Here is a 25208-nt window from a genome sequence, read left to right as displayed (position 1 = left end):
CACTTTCGACAGCAGATTAAAAAAACGAACGCGTTGTTTGAAAAATTTCGGTCTAATAAACTGCACTGAGATCTCGTGAAATGTCGATCGTCATGAAATTTTTAGTATAATAAATGAGATTTTGGTCTATCACATATTCCACATATGAGAAGCTCTAAATACTTTATTGAAGGATTCCGTTCCGAGGAATTATTTCTCCCGAAAATATATCCAACGTCATTCCAACTTTTTTGAAAACGAAGTACAAGAAACCTCTACGATATAAAAATGATCTCATGATGTAGGAAATAACAATGAAAATGTTGTAAATATAATTTTATCGACTGATTTGAACAAACATGACGGAACTGAAAAAAAATGTTCATAAAATGTTCATCGTTTACATGTTATTGTTTAACGGGACTCCTCTACAAATGGTAAATCTATATAAATAAAAATGAAGTGGTGTTTGTATGTCACGAAATGGCTCAAGAATGTGTCAACGGATAGACGCAAGTTTTTCACTGTTGCCCTCCACAAGGGATACGACGTGTTCATGCGAGGAAAAAGTTCAGGAAAGTCTCCGGAATAATAGAAAAAACGGGAGAAGACTAAGGTATCATTTTGTATGGGGAATTTCTTGATGTTTTCCAACAGCCTACTTGATGGCAAGACGAAGTTTGCCGGGACCACTAGTTTATTATAAAACTTAAATCTTTTTCAGTTGTTTATTTAAAATGACAATATTTTCACTTGTCCCAGTTTTGGAGCAAGTGGAAATTGGAGAGTCGTTTTTCAAAAACATTTTCTATATTTTTTCCTGGAGTTTTGAACAAAAATCAATTTCAGAGTTTCGCTTATAATTGGAAGGAGTCAATCTAAAATGTATACACGACCTCATTCATTTGTTATTAGAGTCTTTATGATTCAAGGAACCTCAACTATGAATATCGTATCACCCACTTTCCCCATGGTATCTAACACAACACATAGGTATAATCTTGCAATTATTTTGACTAAGTTATTCAACAAAAACAGTACCTAAACATTAGACCTGTTCACTTTTTGGAAAAAGTTATCCGACTTTCTGTGCCACATCAAATTCTGAACTTATTTATCAAAACAAGTTATCTGTCCAAAAATTAGCCAATTTGGTAAAGTTTAAGAGGTGTATCAAATCAATTTTGTGGTTTTTTGGACTTTTTCCCCGAAATGCGTTCTTGAAACCCAAAAAAATCATTGAAAATGATTCGAAAATACCACTAGCCTTTTGCCAACACAATAGTCTATCACTTTGCCGAAGACACTAGGGTGTTTTGACCGCTTCTTCATTATGCTTTTAACGTAATTAGTCAAAAAGTTTCGAAAAAAGCAATATATTTTTCCAATTTGCCATATAAATTCCGATAAAAATCTTATTATATTTTGTATCCAATTCAACTATCTATTTGATCTAAGTGTTACGAACGTATTGTTCATACATCATTTTCATGAGAGAATTGATTTTCACTTCGAAATAATTGAAAGTGTATCACTGTATACCCTAAAATCTCATGGGGTTGCCAACACAAAAAGACTCTATGAAAACCACAGTTACTCATGATTTAGATGTCAAGTCTTTGAACCCTACAGTCTATCGCCATCGGCTTAATATAGAGTCGATGGTAATGTTTGGGCCTGAGGATCAGAAGATTCAAGGTTCAAGTACAAGAGATAATCTTTTTTTCTTTTTTTTTTTTAACACCAATCAAGCTAAGATTTGTAACTATTTGACCTAATCATGCTCAAATTTCACTCACACGGGATGAAATCTTTTGTTCCTTAATACAGCACCATTCTAAAAAAGCACGTTACAGGAAGAACTGCCTTTTAATTTATAAAGGCAACTACAAATGATGACTCAAGTTAAATCAGAAGAGCAACAGCCTTGAGAACTAGAACTCTAATGAGTCTTCCAGTCTTTGAAGAGTAAACCAACATCGTACTGATAACCTAAATAAAGCTAATAGTTCTAATCTATCAAGCATCGCATCAATGATCGAATTGCACGGGCTTATTCACAAATTCTAGACGCTGAAAATGGGGCGTGAGTGACTCCATGATATTACGGCTCATACAAAACTTGATCAATATTCACACAAAAATCTTTACGATGGGGGGCGGGTGTTGTTAATCGAATATTGTGATGATAAGCTACGATTACTGTTGATTATGGAAAAAAGATTATTCCTTGCACTTGAACCGTGGATCTTCTGATCCTTAGACGCAAACCTTACAATCAACTCTATTTTGAGCCGATGATGATGGACAGTACACGCTAACCCGGAAGTACCCATTAATGGGTACTTTCGTACCCATTTCCAACTAAAGTGGCTTAACTCATTAAATGGGTACGGCCCATTTACTCTTTAAAGAGTATTCGGCCGAAACTTCAAAACATGGGTATATTTCACTCTTGATTGGTTTCACAATAATGGGTAAAAAACCCTCTTTTTTTCATTCATTTCGCTCTGCATTCAAGTTGATTTTTTCACAAAATTAATTTAAAACAATCTCAAACTAATGTAAATGAAACAATCAATATTTATTATTTAGTATCATGTAATGCTTTATTGGAGATCATTCAATGGACCATACAGCCAATATTTTACAGGACGCTTCCCTGATATTCTTCCTATCCAATTCCAACCTTCCACATTGGACATCGGCTCCCGAAATTGTCTGCGCCACAGCCATATTCGGATGTTGTATGCAGTAATCATTCTAGAATGAAAACAATGAAAATAACTATCCTTTAATCAAACCAAAAATTACTTACCTTGAGAGATGTGTTTAATATTATTGCCCATTTACAAATAGTTACAGGAAAGAAAAATATTTATTTTACAAAAACAAACGCCACCGCACAGCCAATTGAAAAATGGCGCTGCTGCTCTTCAAAGCAGCATGCGTATTATGTACCCATCATTAGTTAACGACTAGAAACTTCATTAAGGGGATTAAGTACCCTTTTTATGACATTTAAAAAATACCCTTTTTCTGACAACTCAGTACTGGTCATAAAAATGGGTACATGGAACCCATTAAATGGGTACTTCTGAGTTAGCGTGTAGGGTTCAAAGACATGACGTCTAAATCATGGGTAACTGTGGTTTTCATAGAGTGTATTTGTGTTGGCAACCCTATGAGATTTTAGGGTATAGAGTGATACACTTTCAATTATTTCGAAGTGAAATTCAATTCTCACATGAAAATGATGTATCAACGATATGTTTGTAACACTCAGATCAAATAGATAGTTGAATTGGATACAAAATATAATAAGATTTTTATCGAAATTTATATGGCAAACTGGAAAAATATATTGCTTTTTTCGAGATATTTTGACTAATTACGTTAAAAGCATAATTAACAAGCAGTCAAAACACCCTAGTGTCTTCGGAAAAGTGATAGACTATTGTGTTGGCAAAAGGCTAGTGGTATTTTCGGATCATTTTCAATGATTTTTCTGGGTTTCAGGAACGCGTTTCGGGGAAAAAATCCAAAAAAACACAAAATCGATTTGATACACCTCTAAAACTTTACCAAATTGGCTCATTTTTGGACAGATAACTTGTTTTGATAAATAAGTTCAGAATTTGATGTGGCAAGGGTACCTTAGAAAAAGTGAACAGGTCTACTAAACATGATTTTTTAATAAATTTTAAAATTTTGCCGGGTTAACGTTAACATTAAAGCTAAAACCTTTTTTTCATTTGTTAAACCTTAAATAAGGAAAATCAAAAACGTCCGCTTCTTTATTTTGTCAATTATGATGAACGGACGTTCTTGTTCTACTTAATAAGTTGATCAATCCTAAGAAAACTGTTTTTTTTTCGGTTTTGACAAATGATCGATTCTTACTAGAATCAGAGTTACTAGTAAGTAAGTACAGTACTAGTAGGTATTAAGATTATTAGCATTAAATAAGGTATCAAGGTAGGTAGCATTAAACTGCCGTGAATCACAAGTCAGTCCAATCTGTAAAAAGTAGGCATAGAGAAAATGGGTTGTGAAGTTTCAAAACTCGGTTTCCATACAAATATTCAAAAAAAATCCAGAGGATTGGATCATCATCAAATCTTAATGAAACTTTCACAATTTGCTTTTCACTACGATATCTTTCTGAGAAAAATATAGAGATGATCGAAACATGTTTTTTTTTTGTATTACACGGTGCGGAAAACTGTGCGATTACTTTTCCTTATGGGATAATTTTAGAAAACTGAACTCAACTCAATTTTGACGAATATGCAGATGGGACTGACTTGCAATTCACAGCAGTCAAAGTATGTAAAAGATTTTAAATCGGTTGAGTATTCATGAAGCTATGATTAAACAAAGTTGATTTTTTTAGTAATTTTTTTTTAGTAAATTTTTAGTATATTTTTAGTAAACGAAAAATATTGGAGAAAACTTTTTTTTTACTAAGCTTTGGTTTGAGAGAAATTTGATGTTCTACAACCATTTCATATATTTAATTTTGAAAAGAATAACATATTTCTTCAAAATTGGTTAGAAATTTACGAAGTTATAAAACTAATCTTCAAGTCGCTTGCGGCAGCTCTGAATTTTGATATTGTTGGCTCAAACTTTGAGGTTTCTTTTTCTTATATGATTTGAATTCAGAAGAGCACACGAATGTTTGTGTTTGAGAACTATTGAAAAATAAGCCTTATGTCTAGGTACCTCTAAACAACCCAAATTGGCGTAATTAATGGAAAATACTTATCAAATTACCTACATAACTTCGAATAGAGGCAAGCATACTGTACTACATATTGTTAGTCTTACTAAGCAGTAGATAATTGAAATCTGACACAAATGGATAACTGTGATGAAAATGATAACAACCTAAAATTCGTAGTACTTTTTTATTCCAACTACTTAACATATCTCATCAAAAACCGCGTCATTCTTCACATGCCACTAGTCCACTAGGGAGGTCCAGGAGACTACCCGGTGCGTATTTATAGCGTGCCTGCCTTCTCTCTAGTTATGGCCGGACAAAAATTTCGACAGGAAATCGGTTGGCTTGGGCTCAACGCTTTCTTTCCAGTAGCGCATGATGTGACCCTTCTGTTTCCAAATCGACACCGATTCCTTCAGCTCCATTTGACCCTGTGAATGGAAGAAGATAGAAAAGTGAGAATGTTGATTATGGAGGCGTTACCTAATCTTAGACTACGATGCGCACTGGGGGTTTGGACATTAGTCGAGGTAATGTATCGCCTTATGTCCAACCACTATTATTTAGGCACGTATTTCTATAGAATAGAACTTCTATCTTTTTTTTTTTACAAGGAGGAAATCTGCAAATAGGTAACTCTGGGAGTGTGGGGATGCCGCACCAACGACGACCCACTAAAACCAGCCCATGAATGGGGCTTTCAGATAGCAATCGCTGCAGCTGTGGTGCAGGCTATCAAGACGCCAATCATGTGGTTTGAGATTTCCCCAATACGGTGTTACCAGATCAGATTTATATGTATCCATCAGGGCCCAAGAGAAACCAGAAAAAGAGGACATTAGAGATGTGTTGGGTGAACTTGACTTGGAGTACAAAAAGCTTGTGTACGATTCATTAAGCAAGCCGCAATTGTCGTTTGATTCCCCGTCTTGTTGTTCCGCTTTTCCACCTCGTGTCCCCTCGAAACCCGTATTTTTGTACCGTTACAGGTTGTTCAGTCCTCTCTATAGTATACGTATACGTTAGTCCAGTAGCAATTACCTTATCCCCTCCTGTATATTATTGTTACCCCTAGCCTCGGCCAAACCTAAGACTCGTGGTTTAAGGTGATACGGTAGACCGTGTTATTTTCCCTATCTTTTGTCTCACTCTAACAATGGATCATTGAAGGTTGTTTTTGCCAGTGCTCACCGCATCAAAATAAAGGCGCCACTGTATATGGGATTTAACATTGTGACAGCATTACTGTTCTGCCAAACACACATGGCTACGGTGGCGCTATCTATGCTCTTCATAGCGGCCGTTTTGGTTATTTTAATGATCCATTATCATCAAAACTTTGCAGAATCAAATCTCGAGTTTTAGTGAACCGATGCAGCTGAAAATTCAATGGGTTATACACTACACATATAGAATATAGTGATATTTGTTTCGCATCGATATATGGAGTAGTACTTGAGATTTGCTTCTGCAAATGGATAAGGATTATATTGACGCCTCGTGCGGCCTTAAGAAGCAAACAAAGTTCCAATAATTCGGCTCCATAATGCCTGAGGGCGCATGAGCCTTTTAAATAAATGATTGAGTGAAAAATAAATACAATAGGTTAATTTTGGTATAATTCGACGAGCCACAGATTATCCAGGATTCTTTCGAAAATCAAGGGAATCGTCAAAAAAATTTTAAACCCCTAAAAAATCCGGAAAGTAGTACTAAACCAAATCATTTAGTAATCTCCTATGAAACTTCTGTAGAAATTCCTGATGAGGTGAAAACTCTCATTTCTGAGGGAGTTTTCAAGGTTGTTGAGGGTTGAATTTCTAGAATAATGATTAGAAAAAAACGAATCCCTGAGGAAAATCCTGTAGGAAAAATAGAACAGAATCCGGAGAAAAACTTGTGTTGAAATGGTTGCAATAATTGCCGTAGTATTTGTTGATGTAAACCTAGGGTTACCATCCGTCCTGATTTAGCAGGACATGTCCTGATTTTGAGATTATATTGAGGTGTCGTGATTTATTTTTCATATTTGAAGTTTTGTCCTGCTTTTTCTACTTGTTGAACCATGAAATGTTAAAGATAATTCAAATTAAAAAAAAAACTTTTCTTATATCGTCGAAACTTTTAATAATCAAAGTTTAGCAATAGTGGTGGTGATCATGGGAACATTAAAATGTTTCTTATCGTTGTTTAACATTTTAATGCATCTCAAGGAATGCCCTCATTCGAATACCATCTTTAGGAACTCAAGAAAGTATAGAATGAGAGAGCTCGTACTCCGCAAATTAGGATGGACTGTATTTGCTCTTCCGTCATATAAAGCACGATGCATGTTGATAAACATTCAGACATTAAAACAGCGACGAGAATATGCCATGGTCGCATTTGTTAACGATATCGTTTCACAACGTATTGACTCAACAAAGCTATTATCCAAATTAAACTTTTATGCTCCTAATCGACAATTGCGTCACAGAAATGTGTTTACTTTAGATCGTTATCGTACAAACTACGCCAAATTTAGTCCTCTAAATCAAATGATGTCTGTTTACAATGAGCACTGTGAAATGATTGATCTAAGTATGCCCGGACCAAATTGAAATCATATTTTAACTCACTAGGAAATCTTAGAATATAAGAAACTATGTAACTATGTAGTCTACAAATGATTGACGAAATAAATAAATAAATTGATGATATAGAATAATCAAGAATGCTGAATTAATAGAAACCAGATTTCTACTAAAAACTTAATTAATTCCTAACAGGATTCCCAGGATATTGCTTGTAAAACCATCATTCGAGATATTTAGGTGCATTTCCTTGCATCTACAATTAAACTTTGAAAATTACCCACAATTTTATTCTACCTTTTTACCATAACCACTACAAGTGGATTTTTTAATATATTTCTTAGAATATATGAAAAGTAATTGGTTATTTTCTAACGTTCTTATAAATTTTCTATCAAGATCTTGAACAGACACTAAGCAGATTCCATTGAAAATTATTGGTAAATTGCAGGCGAGATTTCTGCAGGATCTCTTTGGATATCTTAATAGATATTTTAAGACCCTTGGAAAATTGTTAAAGAATTTCTGTTGGTGGTTTCCTGGCAGGATCCTTGATGACATTTTATGCAACAGTTTGGCAAGAAGGGTTCTTACCTGGTAGACTTCCGACAATAACCTTGAGAAATTTATTATCAGAGATCCAGCCAAACCATTGTAAACCTTTGGCGAATTAGATGACGATTACGTAGTCGAAAATCCCAAGTATCTTCGAAAAAGTTACAGATTGTTATCTTAGCAAAGGCTAGTTATATTTTAATTTCTACTCATACCCGCTAATTAGATGTACCACGAGATCTTTCTAAAAAAAACGATAAATAATTTTAGGAGAAGGGATTACGATCAATAATACTAGTATATTTTTACTCTAATATAAGGAAAACCATCTCTTTCATGGGTTATTAATAGCAGAATATAGTGTTAAACATAAACATTAAAACATATTTTCTCAAATTCCAAATATCCCTAACACTCATCTTTGAACAGTGATTTTTCAAGAAATTCATTCAAATTTCTCTACAGGATGATCAATTATTTCTTTACATTGCAAATCTTCAACAATAAAAATATGAAAAAAAAAAACTGTTGAAAATGAGTTTTGTTCGGAATTCAAAATGGAACTTACAAAATAAAATTGAAAATTGAAATAAGTCCTGATTTTGAATCTCTTGGAGATGGTCACCCTATGTAAACCCTCATATGAAATTTCCAGGAATCCATAGAGATTTGGTTGAATTTCAATATAAATTGTTATTTTTTTTTACCTGAGAATGGTATTTCCGACAGGCTTACGATATGTTAAAATTACATAAATCTCGCGTAACATTACTAAAGGACCTATCTAACATTGAGAGGCTCTCTTTGTTTACTTTCTCTTTCATTAATAACTGAGTCACATTAATCTCTTCTGTTGCGTTTTTTGTATGAAACGCTAGTCAAGGAAATTGACTTTCGATCTATAGTGAAAAACTTCCCAAAATCTTTAGTGTTCCACTGTTATAATCGAAAGAGAACGAGAGAGGAGAGAATCTCTCATTTGTACATAGGTCTTTTAGTAATGTTCCGCGAGAAATACTAAAAATTAATTACGGAATTCCTGAAAAAATTCTTAGTAGATTTCCTGAAATAATCCCTGGAAGAAATTTGGAGCGATTCCTGAGATAAACCGAAGATGAATTCAAGAAAGAATTTATATGAAAATGGCCAAAAATATAATGAAAAATCGGTGTAGGAACTCCTTCAATAACTCTTGAAGGAATTCCTGGAAGAACGCTCAACAATGTTTTTTGAAAAGTCTGGATTTTTTCTTGAAGGCACTCCTGTAGGAATCTTTGAAAAATCTGCTGGAATAGCATTTTGGAACATTTTCGGAGTTATCCTTGTGAAAATTCCTGTTCAGGTTTTCGGCTCAGAATTCAATAGTAACTATTGGTTGAAATAAGAGACTTTTTAAAGATTAAGATTTTGCATTAAAATCAACCCCCCCGCGAAGTGACAGATAACGCAATTTTCACGTACCTACTTTCAACGTAAACAATGGGGCCATCCACCGCTGCCGGCACAATTTTTCACTATGGCAGATCGGAATTTTGTTTCGTTGTTGACGGGTGCAAAACAACGAATGGAATGAAATGAAATAAGGGCGAGTCTGATATTTTCGTCTGCCAATGGAAATAAATTTAATAATATCACCAAGTTTAAGCACCAAATGAACTTAAGAGCGTACCAATTCGTTCGGTGAAAAGATTAAATGACGTGTTAGTGCTTTGTTTTGCGGAAAAGTAATCTATAAGAAATTACTTACAATACAGCCTAACTGATTTGTGGATCGCTTTTATGCCCTCAAAAGAAAGCGCTGGCCGTAACATAAAATAAAATAAAATATTGTGGGCCTCGTGGCCGTGCGGTTAGTGTCGTTAGGCATTTAAACGCATCGTGTCATTGGGTGTGGGTTCGATTCCCGCTTCAGCCATTGAAACTTTTCGTCAGGAATGTTTCTCAACTGTGCCACTAGAGCATCCTTATCCATTGTCTAGTGTTAAGTTACATTCCGTGCAGCTAAATGGCTGAAGACCGTGTCCTTATCTTTTTATATTTTTATTTGAGATCGAATGAAGTCGAAAAGTGATATTTTTTTTATTTGCAGTTTTTTTTTCTATGCGGATTAGAACACTTTTTCTCATACTCACCCCCAGAGGTCTTAGTTTCAATCAAATAAGCCTATGAACTAATATACGATGACGTCACGCTGCAACTTTCAGTGTGAAGATAACCTTTACTGTTGGCGATGTATACAGAAATATAAACGATTTCGTTGCACATTCATCCACGCATTGTTCATCCGGTGAACATTCGTGTTGGCGTGGATGTCATTTTATATAAACATATTTAGATCGGAAAAAATCAACAAGAAAAGAAGACCGCGGATAAGTCCATTGGATGAAATATCCAGCTTTTTAAAAGCGGTAATGGCCGCCAAAAGTTAGCTTACTTTCTGGTAGGGATCCAACATAATGATATTTGGCTTTGGTCCGATCAATTCTCGCATAACTTCTGATCTCGTCCTAAAAGCCATTTGTGTAGCTAGTTGTTTCTGAGCATTTGCATGGATTTTCATGGTATTTAACAGCGCTATGGGGAAGAAAGGATCAATATCTACCTGGCCGTGATGTTGGTTTGGATGCTTATTCTTTCATGCGCTCAGAAACAACGAGCTACGCACGTGGTTACCAATGGCTTATAGGGCGTTATCTCAGAGCGAGAATTGACTTGTCCACCGGTGTGATAAATTCACTCGGTTAAATAATTTTGACACTTTAGCGGATCACGTAGATGCTTCCCACGTGTTTCGGTCAAGTGTCAAAATTCTTGGACTGAGTAAATTTAGTGCACCGGTGGATAAGTCCATATCAAGCGACCCAAGTCAAACGTCAGATCACTAAATCCCTTTTTGTAAAAGTGGGCTAATTTTTGGTGATATTAGCGTTCGTAAAAGCGGGATACGTCATCCAATAGGTTTATCTGATTGAAACTTAGACATATGGTGGTGAGTATGAGAAAAAAAGTGTTCCGCAAAAGAAAATGTACTGCGAGTTGATATGATCTCAGATTGATTTCAAGCTTATAACTACAGTCAATTTCATATAAATTAATGATTATCGTAAATATCTAAGGGATGATTCAAATATTACGTAACGAAGGAATTTGCCAATTTAAACCCCCTCCCTTCCTGGAGTAACAGGTTTTATATGGATAATTGCAATTTCTTGTATGGACCAAAACACTACAAAGTATCCCTTACCTCCCCTTGTTGTGTTACGTAATATTTGAACGATCCCTAAAAAATTTGTCTTGCTTTGAATTGCCAAGTGGCCAAAAAATAATTTCGTAAACAAAGGAACGGATACTATAAGCAACTTACAGCATGCGGACCACATCACACCACTATTCAAAATTCCCTCGTGGGCCATACAAAATCTTCTCGATGACCGTACAAATCCTTTTAGAGAATCGCTACTTGGTGATCACTCGTTTATAATGATGTTACAAATGCCAAACAAAAAATGTAAAACTTTTTTTATGCCCATCAAGCATAATTCTAGTTTACGCCCTATTTTGAGCACGCTCCATGATTTCATTGAGTTTGACAGTACCACGGACCAAAATTTTTCGGTACATTGACGTTGTACTGCAGCTGTCATGATGCTCCCGGGTTGATTAAAATAGACACCAGAGATCTACAACATGCCCTGCAAAGTGAATCAAAGATGCCAAGATACAAATAGCAAACAAAATACCAACCTTAATCACAAGCATATCGATCACCCGAATGTCCGTCACGTTTTTGTGCTTGAGGAACTCCTCCCGGAGCTTCTCGCGGCACTGCTCCACTGACTTCGGGATGTCGTAGTCCATCACTGAAATGGAATGGAATAATAATCGCAATTCGAGCGAATCTTCCCTACTTCGTCGATAGGATGCTAAGTGTATGACATAACACACCAGACCAGAATTCTCCGAGCAACTTACCGATATAGGGAATCTGGCGGTACCAGGCCTTGTACAGGTTCAGCACACGTTTGCGGGCTTCTTCCCGGTCCACCGACAGGATCGGGCGGACGTTCTGCACGGCCCGGCGAACGGCTTCTCGGCTGGCCATATTTTCTTCGGGTTTGGGAGCTTTTTTGCAAACGGAGTGTGCAAACTAAAGAAACTATAAGCAAAGAAGCGAAATGTTCCAATTGGAATTCCAAGTTTACTGTCAATGCCATTCCAATCGAGCAGGAGACTTGTCAAACACATTTTCATACAAGCTGAAAACGGCTCACACAAAAATGTCATCGCCCACGAAAATTTTGCTTCTTCTGAAGTAGCATATTTTCTGAATACTTGAGTGTCGGTTGCAATTTTCATGCTTTGCATAAAGAATGCTCTACTCATTACATTGGTTTTCCACACATTCAGTCAATTTTTCATTCGTTACCCAAACCTGTGAAAACTCAACACATAAAACTTGTGACTCACTTTTAGCGTGGGATTTAACATTGGCAGTGCTGCGTAATAGATTTGGCATAGTTGCTAGCTGATTTATTTTGAATATGATCAGATTTCGTCTCTTTATAATTTAGACTCTTTAGTGCAAACCGACGACGATCACAGCCAGATGATGTTTTGACAGTCAAACGTCAAGTAGAGAAGAGCGCGGCGCAACAGTGTGCGTGTAAAAGACTCCACTTTAGGGGTGTTCAATGTTTAGATTGAGGGGAGGAACTCACCACACTCACGAAGCTGTCAAATGTATCGATTTGTTCTGATCGCAAACAAAAATCGCATCCAGTCCATCCAGTTGTAAACAGTGTCGAAAGTCTGAACATTTTAATGTTTATTAAAGTAGTGGATTAGATAATTCAGTTATTTAGTGAAGTACAACCAAAATTACACTGAGGAAAGCAAACGTAAGACTGTCATAAGATTTGCTTATGGAATTACGACACAAGAAAAATCTTTGAAATTCATAAGACCATCGTATGGTTTTCGACAGATGTTGTTTCCATAATACACCTCGAAGGAATTTCGTAAGATGATCTTATGAACCAGCATTGACTTGATAACAAAATCCATAGATAGTCTTATGAATTACGTTCTGATCCATTCTTGGTTCCATAAGACTGTCTTGTGTGATTTGAGTTTTAGATTAGAAATTTCAATGAATGAATAATACTAATCCGCGTTGAAAAATAGGTTAACCAACTTGGGAAAATCAAATTTTCATCCATTTTGTCATGTCGCAATTCGATTAAAGCACTTTACTGTAAGCATTAGAATCGATTTGCGATACGACAAAATGGATGAAAATTCGATTTACTCTAGTTGGCTAACCTATTTTGAACGCGAAGAAGTATATTATAGCAGCGAAACATTATTGAGAAAAGTTGTGAAGAACGCCTTAATTGGTGCAGGTTTACGTTAGGGGTGGATTAATGAATGAGGGGGGTTTGTGATTTCTTACGCGTCATACAAATTGTTTTGAATTTTCATCCAAAAATCTTATTCTTTGGATCCAGTTCCTTAATCTGATTGAAAGAAAGTGTTAGTTACAGCGGAATTGATGATAAATAGAAAATATTTACCCTTTGATGCATTAGAAACGGAGTCAGCCAGCGACAAATCAGCAAACACGTCCATTTCGGAAGCCATATTGAATATCTGATAGTGAAATGGCTGTACCGAGACAATTTGCCTCACGTGGTTCTTCACAATGAAGAGCAATGGGGTTCATAAGCGTTCTTATGACATTGACAATTGATTGTTATGAAAAAATTACACTTGTCTTATGAATCTCAATCTCGTCGAATGAAATACGCAAGTGTCTTATGAACCAACAAAAAAATAATAAAAAACGCGTTCATTAGTGTGATCTTATGAAAATCATGCGAGAGTTTTGCCTCAGTGTACAATTTAAGTAACAGGTAAGCAAAATGAGCTTCATCTAAGCTTGACGAAATCTTGGCTTTTTTCAATATTTCTACACTGAGGAAAGCAAACGTAAGACTGTCATAAGATTTGCTTATGGAATTACGACACAAGAAAAATCTTTGAAATTCATAAGACCATCGTATGGTTTTCGACAGATGTTGTTTCCATAATACACCTCGAAGGAATTTCGTAAGATGATCTTATGAACCAGCATTGACTTGATAACAAAATCCATAGATAGTCTTATGAATTACGTTCTGATCCATTCTTGGTTCCATAAGACTGTCTTGTGTGATTTGAGTTTTAGATTAGAAATTTCAATGAATGAATAATACTAATCCGCGTTGAAAAATAGGTTAACCAACTTGGGAAAATCAAATTTTCATCCATTTTGTCATGTCGCAATTCGATTAAAGCACTTTACTGTAAGCATTAGAATCGATTTGCGATACGACAAAATGGATGAAAATTCGATTTACTCTAGTTGGCTAACCTATTTTGAACGCGAAGAAGTATATTATAGCAGCGAAACATTATTGAGAAAAGTTGTGAAGAACGCCTTAATTGGTGCAGGTTTACGTTAGGGGTGGATTAATGAATGAGGGGGGTTTGTGATTTCTTACGCGTCATACAAATTGTTTTGAATTTTCATCCAAAAATCTTATTCTTTGGATCCAGTTCCTTAATCTGATTGAAAGAAAGTGTTAGTTACAGCGGAATTGATGATAAATAGAAAATATTTACCCTTTGATGCATTAGAAACGGAGTCAGCCAGCGACAAATCAGCAAACACGTCCATTTCGGAAGCCATATTGAATATCTGATAGTGAAATGGCTGTACCGAGACAATTTGCCTCACGTGGTTCTTCACAATGAAGAGCAATGGGGTTCATAAGCGTTCTTATGACATTGACAATTGATTGTTATGAAAAAATTACACTTGTCTTATGAATCTCAATCTCGTCGAATGAAATACGCAAGTGTCTTATGAACCAACAAAAAAATAATAAAAAACGCGTTCATTAGTGTGATCTTATGAAAATCATGCGAGAGTTTTGCCTCAGTGTACCAGAGCCAAAAGGCCTTCATCGGCGCACACTGAACAATGTGGAAGAATGCGAAAAAAATGTCTAAAAAAATTTTCTGTACTTTCGGGTGAAATTGATCACCGATAAGGCAACCGATACAAACGATTTCTCGCGTAACTTTTCAAAACGTCCTAAGTAACAAATGTAAACAAATCGAGATTATCATTGCAAATCATTTGCGTTGCACCACTTAGCAGCACACTAGAACACTCGTTCTGATATATTAACAACAAATTAATCTATTCAAAGCTTAACAAAATGACCAATGTTCAAAACTGCATCGCTTTTAATCAATTGTTACATTGGACCTTTGATCAAAGAACCAACCACATGTCATATGTAACATTTATGAATAAACACGATTCTAATGGTACATTGGACATTTCTGAATAAAGCTTTGGAATGGAGTTTAAAAGGTAGAATGATTTGTAGAAGCGTGTCTGAGACACTACTTAGATGCATAGAATGCCATGATAACTGCTTCTCAATCATTTCAGTCGATATTTTCAGAGTCGCACTGCCTCGCAAAATTGAAAACGCTCAAGTGACAAAAAGAGAATGAGTTACACAAAACTGTATTTTGGTCTTTTTGCCAAATCATGTTTTACCGTTTCGCTGGATTGGATCAGCTGCAACATCTCTTTTCATATTATTAGCGCATTGCGTGTATATAGGGGAATGATATTGATCACAAGATTGAGCATCATGATGTCATTGTATCAATCTGATTCAGATGCATGGTCGATCAAGCATATAAATATGCTTCCCGGCAGCAGCACGAGCAACGTGCATGCGCGACTTGCTCACACATATTTGCAGAGCGATCAATCACCTAAGAGAGGAGAAGCTGTATGTATTTGTTAGACGTGGGCTCCTTTCTCGAGTTCCTACAACAAGATGGACGGCGTCGTCATCGTCATCATTCCCCACCGCAATTTCTTGTTTCAACCGACGGCTGGTGCTGATTGCAACACACCACCACCATGTCATGCAGTGGGAAACTCTCACATGATCATGTGGGCGAAACCGTCATAAAAACGGGGGGAAAATTGAGGGAGAATCAGTGAGAGAGCAAAATGTTCTACATACAGCTCAACGTTTCCCCTCCTTCTGTTGTTACATAGGACACATAGACGGATGGGAAGAAAAAACGTCGTGGGATTGAATGAATCAAAACAAAGCACAGCTGGTGTCTCCGATTAGCACACCGCAACAAAATGTCGATTATCAGCGAATTGAGTGCATTTAGGGAAATGATATTCAGCATCATGATCTTATTGTATCAATCCGATTCAGATCCATGACCGATGAAGCATATACATATGCTTCACGGCAGCAACACGAGCAACGTGCATGCGCGACTTGCGCACATATATTTGCAGAGCAATCATTCACCGAAGAGCGGAGAAGCTGTATGTATTTGTTTGGCATTGGTTTCAACACAATCGACGGCGCCGTCATCGTCATCATTTTCCACCGCTATTTCTTGTTTGCGCCGACAGCTGGTGCCGAATGCAACACAGTCGTCACCACCCGTCGTGCAGTGGGTAACTCACACACGAACAAGTGTGGGCGAAACCAGCATTGAAACGGGGGGAATATTGAGAGAGAAACAGTGAGAAAGCAAAAAGTCCCAAATACAGCTCAACGTTTCCCCTCCTTCTGTTGTTACATAGGACACATAGACGGGGGGAAAAAGTGACGGCGTGGCATTGAATGAATCAAATTGTTGTTGTTCGTGAGAGACTTTAACCCGAAGGTCATTCGTCTCTTCTTCAAATGAATAAAAACAAAGCACAGCTGGTGCCTGCGATTATCACACCGCAACAAAATGAGCAGTTCAACTTGAATGTTGAAGCAGTTCAACGCACGTGGATACAAAATGAAATAAAACATGATTGTTGTGTGCTCAAATCAAAATATCCGATGTTACTATAACTGGAACAAAATGACAGAAATGAATGTCCAATGTAACAATTGTTGAAACAGAACGACCTATGTGATTTATCCTATGTACATATTTTTGGTCAAAACGTCCTATCTGATGTTTTTATAGATTTCAGTGTAATTTCCAAATAAATTGACAAAATTTCATTTCATACGTTGAACTCTATTACACTGCTTCCCTCTACAAGCAACACAGTGGGGAAAAATTGTTTCATTTTGATACAGTTTCAAAATATATTTTCACAACCTTCAAGCTCGATTTACTCGAAATGTGTGAATTGTTAGATAGGCCGTTTTGAAAAGTTACGCGAGATTTCATTTCCTAAATATGGACCAATGCACGCGTTCATTCTTTGACGTTTTAGCGGTGCCGTGTTATTTATGTTACCATGGCAACGAATGAATTCGGCACCGCTCAAACGTCAAAGCAATGGATCAATGCACGAGTTCACTAATTTGACGTTTGAGCGGTGCCGTGTTATTTACGTGACCATGGCAACGAGTGAATTTGGCACCGCTCAAACGTCAAATTAGTGAACTCGTGCATTGGTCCATGAAATTTGGCGCTTAGGACTCTTTTGCATATAACGCGCCTTGATCAGACAAACAAATGCATTGTATGGTCGGGTAGGAAAAGCAGTGCCTATGCGTGGTGAACAGATGCTACATGTGTTAAGTGCTATATGCACAGGATCAATCCCGGAGAACTACCGTAAGGTGGTTCCGGGAAGATAAGGGTCTGTGCACTCTGTACATATACCACTTGAGCAATTCAGCGAGAGCATGGACTGGTTTTAGTGGGTCGTCGGTGATGTTGCTCCGCTCACTCCCTAAGAAATCTGTTTGCAGATTTCCCCGTTGTAAGAAAAAACTCTGAAAAGTGTAATTCCCTTACCAGCTCTTGTACAAAACAGTTGCAATAAGCTCCACCAAAAAAATAATTAAAAATATAATAAGGTACCGTGGGGCAAGTGGGTAATGGAATTCGCATAGTTGAGATTCTTCAAATTCTAGAGACTTTAAATTGAAACAAATGAGGTCGTGTATATTTTTTAGCTTGACTCCCACCAAATATAAGCAGCATGCTGAAATTGATTTTCATGAAAAATTGAAGAAAAAAATACAGAAAATGTTTTTGAAAAATGTCTCTTTACTTTTCACTTGTAATTGTAATTGTAATTGCTCAATCCACACCCTGGCAGACAATTATCCGCCAATCTAGACACGGGCTGGGTGAGGACCTACCAAGCCTCCCCCGTTAACATGTCCCATACCGTTTAGCACACCGGGTTCTTCCACAAGCAGGCGCCGGAATTAAAGCGGTCCCACAAGTTTCAGATACATTAAATAGATATAGTCCCTCTGGCACTAAACCGAATAGCGCCCTCCACCTCATCACCAGCACTGCCCATCCCGCACGCCAAACAAAATGCCGGAAGTGGCGTGCCGTGTAGCACATCAGATGTTCTACAGAGCACACCACCTCCGACACCATGCTCAACGTACAGCAAAGACAGCGCTAATAAAAGCAGAATGCGCCATTCGATTAAGTACCAGAGGGACTATAAATGTAACGAAGAGGAAATGAAAAGATAGTAGAAATGGTTTGGTTGTTGGATTGCTGAAACGAGAAGAAAGAAATAAAGTTATTAAGGTACACCGGGACAAGTTGAAACGGCTGGGGTAAGATGAAATGGCAAGGTATCATATTGATTTTTTATAATGTTGCGAAATTTGACTGCAGCAACAAAAAGTTAAAAGATGGAACAAACTTTTGGGGAAGAAAAATCTGATAAAATATATTGGCATCATATTCAAAACTTCGCATTTCATCTTGCCCCACCCGTTTCAACTTGCCCCGGTGTACCTTACGTTAAAACGTGGTTTTTATAGTTGAATAAATGTATCGATAGTTTCTCATCTGTTTCTTTTCCGTATCGTAGTTCCGTCGATTCTATCCACCTCGAGTTTTGTCGGACCGTGATGAAATGAAAAATATAAAAATATGAGCATTAGTGTTTATCTATTAATATTTAATGTGGTTCTCATTTGCTTTCAAATTCCTAAGTAACATGTGAACTCTGCCTCTATCAGAAAATTCTAATAAATCATAATTTATTCTCCTACACTTTCCCTAACACAAAGTATTCCTATTTAATAAGACAAGTACAAAAGCACAAATAAAAGTGTGGGACCGCATCGAATCATGTTGATGCCCTCAGAGCACTCATTCTTCGATTTGCGAAATATGAAATATGAGTCCGCTGAAAACATCGACCCGACTCGACGCAATCGCGCACCTCTACCGGCACCTCCGCACTTGTAAAAACTTCTGCGATAATCCTGTGGTGTGAAAGAAATGCGCAATATTATTTTGATTTCAATCCTAACTTCATGACCCGTAGGCTCTACGCATATGATTGTTCATTATTTAGGCTAAATATACCTGTTTATACCTGTACATCAGAAAAAAAAGAAAAACGACTACGAATATCTTGCAGCGTAAAGTTTAAGTGATCAAATATTCATCCTCTTTTCGACCCTGCACTATAAAAATAACCTCCTAATATAACGCAGAGCTAAAGATTCTTTCTTGCGTTACACAATCTGAACAAGGAACCATTTTCAAATACTTCCCATAATTTATGAGAGGCAAAACGGATTACACTTTCTACGTAATATAACCCAGCATAAACAGCTGCCCAACTCTCCAGACCTGCGCTCTCCAACATCCAAGGTGCTGCTGCCTTACGTTGAAAACTTCTTTCCTCAAAGTCTGTCTATAAATTCCGAACTCTATTGCATACTACAATACCAATCAGACCCTATTCCTGACAAGACACAGAGTCACAACCCCAATGTGATGGATTTACCCACAACCTTGTCATAACCCCTCCTACGTTTCGCTATCCTCGGAAGTCACCCATATTGATGCTTGGCAAAAAATATCAGTATTCAATCCACAAATCCCAAATTACACCACATTACGTTGGTCCGTTTGGCGTCGCTGGTGGATACCTGTTCTGACCAGGCTTGAGAAATGTGACCACTATTTACCACAGTTCATCGATTCTGCCAGTCAACCAAAACACAAAGCAGCAGCAGCATCACTACCATCAGGCGTTGCGCTGCCAACGGTTCACACACTGCTTGACTGTTTTTGTCTCTCCTCTATGACCGTTTTCGGGCAGCCATCTCGGGGTGAATGATTGAAAAAAATGTTGAATAATTTAATCGATAATATTTCGCTTGTGTTTTCAACTAATTAAAATCTATTAGCGCTAACAGCAAGAGCACAATCATTCCGTTGCGATACATATAAACAAGTTCAATTTATGCTGCCTTTATCGAGCAAAAATGCAAAACCCCGAAAACCGCAAAAATCGCGTCACCACTGTGCTCGAGTCATTTCGCATTCGGGTTTGAAAAACGTTGGGAAGAAGAAGATTACAGTTTTGAAGAGCCGTGACATTTTTTTGTTTTGAACTGTCACGGTTTGCTTTGGATTTTGATGGTCGTGTAGAAAAATGTGAATGTCGAGGTGGTAAATGTTTGCTACAGTACATTTCACATCGCTGGTTCTGACATTCGTTTCTTTCAAACCCCATTTCAAGCATGTCCTTCCACTTTATCAATACAAATGTTGACGAATCACGATAATCTGAAGATCGTGACCAGAACGGAGGTAGGATTTATCACTAGGGACCAACCACCACCAAAAAAAAAAATGTCTTTTACTTCACCCCAAAAGTGGGGCAAGTGAAAAATTTACCGTTTTGAACAATAAATTCAAAAACAAACAGTTATATTCACGATTTCTATTAGCTTTAACAATTGTTAAGACTTCCCAATGAACAATAACATAAGTAACATGTAAACAAAGAAAATGTTATTCTTTTCACTTTAATTTTTTTCTCTTCAGTTATGTTAGTTGAAATGATTCGACAACATTATAACTGCAACATTTCCAATGATAGTTCTTACATTATAGGACAGCAATTGCATTTCTGCTTTGTAGAATTTCCACCGCTCGTTATTTGTTTTTGAGAAAGTCGGATATAATGTCGGATAACTCTTCGGGAGAAATCAAACGGAATCCTTCAATAACGTATTTAGAATCTTTTTTATGTGGATAGACCTATACCCCATTTTTATGTTTTGAACTAGCTTTACATAGACATTCCACGAGATTTCCGTGTGTTCTCTAATATTGCAATATTTCAGTCAACGTCTTCCTTTCAATTGGCTGCCCGAAGTAGACGTATTAATATTGTAATGTTTGGCAACATCTTTTAGAGAAGTTCCATGATTTCTAATAGCTTTTAACGCTTGAGTATAGTGTTTCTTGAATTATCAGCACGTTGTGTTTTTCTATGATAATTGCAAACCATGTTTACTTATGGCTACTTAAAGAGAAAACACAAATTCAATCTCTAATGATAAACTTTTCACTTGCCCCACCTGATAAGAAAATTGACGGTGTTTAAATTTAGTTATTTTTAGGTCTACGTCAAATTATTTCTAAAACTTTTTTTTATTGCAGTTTGAAACTGTCACAGAGGACAACTAAGAAGTGGTAGGCAGGAAATTATTTTCCGCAACTTTTTTCCACTGAAAATATTAAAATAAGATTGTACGCCGCCAACTTGTTACGGAGTAGCAGTTGACAGGTTAACAATTTTTCGCTCTATTATGCAATAATGGCTGAAAAATCTCAGAAATCTCTTACCTATCGTAATGTTCCCAATGGCCTCACGCATGAGTTTAAAACGTTTATTCACATATTCAGTAAAATATATCAATTGTTTTCACTTACCCCATTTACCCACTTGCCCCGCGGTACCTTACTCTAATACTACATACTTATATATTCCTATTTCGATCTTTTACAGATATGCCGCGGATTTGCTTCATTCCGGGATGTCGCACCCACAAGGACTACTACGAGCGGGGAGTGACCATGTTCTCCTTCCCACGTGAGCCCGATCAAATCAAGGCCTGGAATAGGGCCTGCTTGCGTGAAGCAGACTACCAACCCCCTCGGTATGCGTGCATTTGTGAGAAGCACTTCGAACCAGCGGTATTGGAAAGCAGGACCTCTGGACGGAAGACCTTGAAAATGGATGCCGTACCAACGCAGTATCTGGATGGATGGAAACCGGACGTTGATAACGATCTGGAATGTGATCGTGTAACACCAGCTAGAGTTCCAGTAACGACGGGATCCATCGTCGAAGCACGGAAAGTGGAAGAAGTTCTGCTCAAAGAATCTACGAACGTTTTACCCGAAGTCGAACCAATTAGGGCAGACTTGTTCTGTCGGCTATGTGGCATCAAACATGAACAGGATAACAAATATGATCTGGAAGAGCTGCGAAGCGATCATCGAAATGATGATATCTTCAATGTTTGTTTTCTGGATTATGAAGGTCTCGAAGCAGCTAAAACCATTTGTCCAGGCTGCTACGACAAGGTTGATTCCGTTGCACGTTTTATCGAGAAGTGCCATGAAGGACAACGAAGGCTGCTGGAACACTTCAGTGAGCTGATGCAGATGCCTATACCTGACCAAGCTGGTGTAGACGACCAGTTCAATAGAAGCGAAGATGAATATCTCGAAGATGGTAATAATGATGCAAATCTATCAGATGACGATGACTTTGAAACTGAGGAGATGAAAAATGCTCGCATGGATCGCTACATAGACAAGCTGATGAAGAAGTACAAATCCGTCAGGGGAAAAATTCGCGGATCAAAAAGCTGGGAATGTCTCGACTGTCGTGAAATATTTCAACGTCGTACTCATCTAGCAAAACATCGAAGCACGTGTCCGCTGGTCGGGAGTGAAGATTCGAAGCGCCGTGGACCGTTTCGCTGCGAAGTCTGTGATAAGCTTCTGAGCACGTTGCCTGGCTATCGTTATCATCTTATCAAGAAGCACGACAATAAGGAAGAGGGTGATAATTCTCCCGAAGAGCTACGTTTGTTGAAATCGAACAAGTTAATAACCTGCCCATTATGCTCGGACAGCTTTGCCACTGTGGCCAAGCTGAGGTACCATCTGCCTAGTCATAAAAGCACCAACAAGGGACGTGACTCCGAGGGCAATAGCTGCTCCGCCAGAACCGGCGACAATGGCTCCATGTGTAGTTTTTGCGGGAAGATGGAACGCAGTGCTGCCTCGTTGGAAATTCATATGAAGTTCCATTTGAAACAGAAGGATTGGCATTGCGATAAATGTGACAAACAGTACTATACAAAGGTTCAGTTTATCCTTACACAATTCAATGTCGTAGTTACTTATGATATACATAATTCATTTTAGGCCGATCTGAAAACACATGTCTTGGCAGTGCATGATAAGGTAACCTACCCATGTAAAGTGTGCGGTGTGATACTAAAGTCGAAGATCACTTTTGCGCGACACAAACGTATACACGATGTATCACTTCAAAAAACGTGCAGCTTCTGTACGAAGAGGTTCACAACCACAAATGCCCTGAACAAACATGTTCGCAGCAGGCATCAAGGTTTGGAACTGGACGATATGGAGCACTCCGACGAGGCGGAAGAACATGGCGAAGATAAAACCGGATGGGATGTAAGTGGAGACGAAGGTGGCTTCCAGGAAATTATCGAAGAAGTCGTTATGACAGAACAGTCGTTGGATTTCGACTCGAAGGATGACATCAAACAGGAACCATTGCTGATTATTGAAGCGGTGGAATAGAAAGGTAAATACAGATGAATTAAAACGAATATTTTTTGGTAATATGAGGTTTCTCATAATGTTAAACAATCTCTGAACTTACTTGACACGTAATGTATAAATCGTACCTAACAGTAATATTGTGAACATCCATGCTTATCTGTAGGACTGTAGTAATTGTAGAACTTCATCTCCTTCGGTCTTTTGTCACCAGTTGCCCCTACGTGTAGGGCGCCTGGCCCCTTCCACTGCGCGAACAGCCAGCGTATTCGTGGTCTTTAAAGAAGTCGCCGACCTCTATCTGTTTCCCTATTGAATATGTATTATTCTTTCAATTATTTCTTCCGACATTCGCACTAAGTGACCAGTCCACTGAAGTCTGCCGTATTTCTCACACTTAATTATATTCGCACCTTTATACACTTGCTATAACTCGTAACTCACGCGTCTGCGCCACACACCAGTTTGTATTTTCCCAACGAATATTTTTCACAGCACTTTAAGCTCGAAAACATCGAAGTTTTTCCGGTCTGCCTGTTCCCGTTTGCAAGTTGCGAGCCCTAAGCTGGTTACGTAATTTGTAAAAGACCCTATTCGCATCCGCAATTCGTCCTTTCACTTCGCGGAAAACGTCATTGTCACATGTCACAACACTACGTCAACACCAACACCATTCGGACAAATTCTATCTCTACCTGCGACCATTAACTCGCTGTTTTTGTTATAGAATTTTCACACTTCTAGTAAATCTAGAAATTTTCACCTATCAGCATTAGCGTAACTTGAACTCAAATCTAGAGGGGGCTTGACCTTTATGATCGAAAAAATCCCCTAAATAAAGTGTATACTTAGCATGAAAGTTGAAATTTTCTAGGGGGGGTTTGAACTTTTCTAGGGGAGTCTAAGCCCCCCGTAGCCCCCCCGTATTTACGCCAATGCCTATCAGGGCTATCTGGGGTGCTAACTGGGTTTAGCGTCTGTAGTTCTCACTCAACGGTGTCCGATGTCCACCCGGAACTACCTCATTGTATTACTTCAGGGGGCTGAGCACTTGCTGATGCCTCTACGCCATTGCGTCACCTCTTGCTCTACGTTTTGGCTGCAATTTGTCTCTTCAACGACACTAACATTATAGGACTGGCCAGTGGCCACGCCATGGCCATAGGATACTTTTACGATAGATGTAAGTGTGTTTGTTGGTGAGCTTTACTCCACTGCTCTGATCGTCATGTTTTTCGGGTGGACCGGTTAGATACCGAGGTCGGTCTTGCGATTCTGGTTAAAGGGCTACTTCTGGTTCGCAAGCGCCCCGATGGCCCAAAGTCGGCGGTTCGTCGTGATCGATACTACTCGGTGTAGTTCCCGACGGTGAAGCTACTGTACTCCGATGGAGAAGTTCCCGACGGAGGAATATCTCCCGAAACCGGTAACGTTACGCGTTGTTCATACTCTAGTGTGCCGAAGTCGGCTCAGCGATTCCGGTTGGAGGATGGCTTCTGGTTCACTGGCGCTCCGACGACTCAAGCCGGTAATACGCTCGTACTACTCAGAGTAGCCTCCGACGGTTGATGCATCCTAATCCGACGAAGATTACCCCGGCGGCGGGGTTTGAAACTCTGTCGTTGCTTCGGAGTATTTCGTTCCGCACTTCCGCGTATCTTGAGCACTCAAAAACTACATGTTGCGATGTCTCCTCGATGTTCGGGCAG

General features: G+C 38.1%; 2 protein-coding genes and 1 long non-coding RNA gene across 4 annotated transcripts; 1 reads left to right on the top strand and 2 right to left on the bottom strand.

Moving 5' to 3' along the window:
• Positions 1–2290: 2290 nt before the first annotated feature.
• On the bottom strand, positions 2291–2943 carry LOC110680653. The gene is made up of 2 exons (XR_002502959.1): positions 2798–2943; positions 2291–2742 (listed from the first exon to the last, which is right to left on the bottom strand). It is a non-coding gene; the product is annotated as an uncharacterized LOC110680653 (long non-coding RNA).
• A 1935-nt stretch (positions 2944–4878) lies between these two features.
• Positions 4879–12523, bottom strand: LOC5567793 (NADH dehydrogenase [ubiquinone] 1 alpha subcomplex subunit 6). Its single transcript, XM_021856445.1, has 4 exons — positions 12423–12523; positions 11809–11983; positions 11581–11696; positions 4879–5139 (listed from the first exon to the last, which is right to left on the bottom strand). Exons 2-4 carry the CDS (start codon positions 11936–11938, stop codon positions 5011–5013), a joined length of 375 nt encoding a protein of 124 aa, XP_021712137.1. The 5' UTR covers positions 11939–11983; positions 12423–12523; the 3' UTR covers positions 4879–5010.
• Positions 12524–12597: 74 nt separating this feature from the next.
• On the top strand, positions 12598–23601 carry LOC5567794 (zinc finger protein 275). 2 transcript variants are annotated; one of them, XM_021856431.1, is made up of 4 exons: positions 12598–12715; positions 13732–13748; positions 21683–23052; positions 23116–23601. In XM_021856431.1, the coding sequence occupies exons 3-4, from the start codon at positions 21685–21687 to the stop codon at positions 23518–23520; spliced, it is 1773 nt and encodes a 590-aa protein (XP_021712123.1). In that variant the 5' UTR covers positions 12598–12715; positions 13732–13748; positions 21683–21684; the 3' UTR covers positions 23521–23601. The 2 variants fall into 2 exon arrangements, with proteins under 2 accessions (XP_021712123.1, XP_021712127.1); XM_021856435.1 differs by lacking the exon at positions 13732–13748 and having other exon boundaries at positions 12604–12734.
• The last annotated feature ends 1607 nt before the right edge of the window (positions 23602–25208 follow it).

Source organism: Aedes aegypti, chromosome 1, assembly GCF_002204515.2.
Source record: "Aedes aegypti strain LVP_AGWG chromosome 1, AaegL5.0 Primary Assembly, whole genome shotgun sequence".
NCBI classification, from domain to species: Eukaryota; Metazoa; Arthropoda; class Insecta; order Diptera; family Culicidae; genus Aedes; species Aedes aegypti.
Note: the sequence above shows the minus strand (reverse complement) of the source record. Positions and strands in the feature narration are given on the sequence as shown.

Bases quoted from the DNA above. Each gene is read 5' to 3' on its own strand.
- LOC5567793 (XM_021856445.1), bottom strand. From the start codon at position 11,938: ATGGCCAGCCGAGAAGCCGTTCGCCGGGCCGTGCAGAACGTCCGCCCG. The intron at 11,697-11,808 runs GTAAGTTGCTCG...ATTCCATTTCAG, and splicing joins CCGCCAGATTCCCTATATCG to TGATGGACTACGACATCCCG. The intron at 5,140-11,580 runs GTTGGTATTTTG...TTCCATTCACAG, and splicing joins TCGATATGCTTGTGATTAAG to GGTCAAATGGAGCTGAAGGA.
- LOC5567794 (XM_021856431.1), top strand. From the start codon at position 21,685: ATGCCGCGGATTTGCTTCATTCCGGGATGTCGCACCCACAAGGACTAC. The intron at 23,053-23,115 runs GTTCAGTTTATC...AATTCATTTTAG, and splicing joins ACAAACAGTACTATACAAAG to GCCGATCTGAAAACACATGT.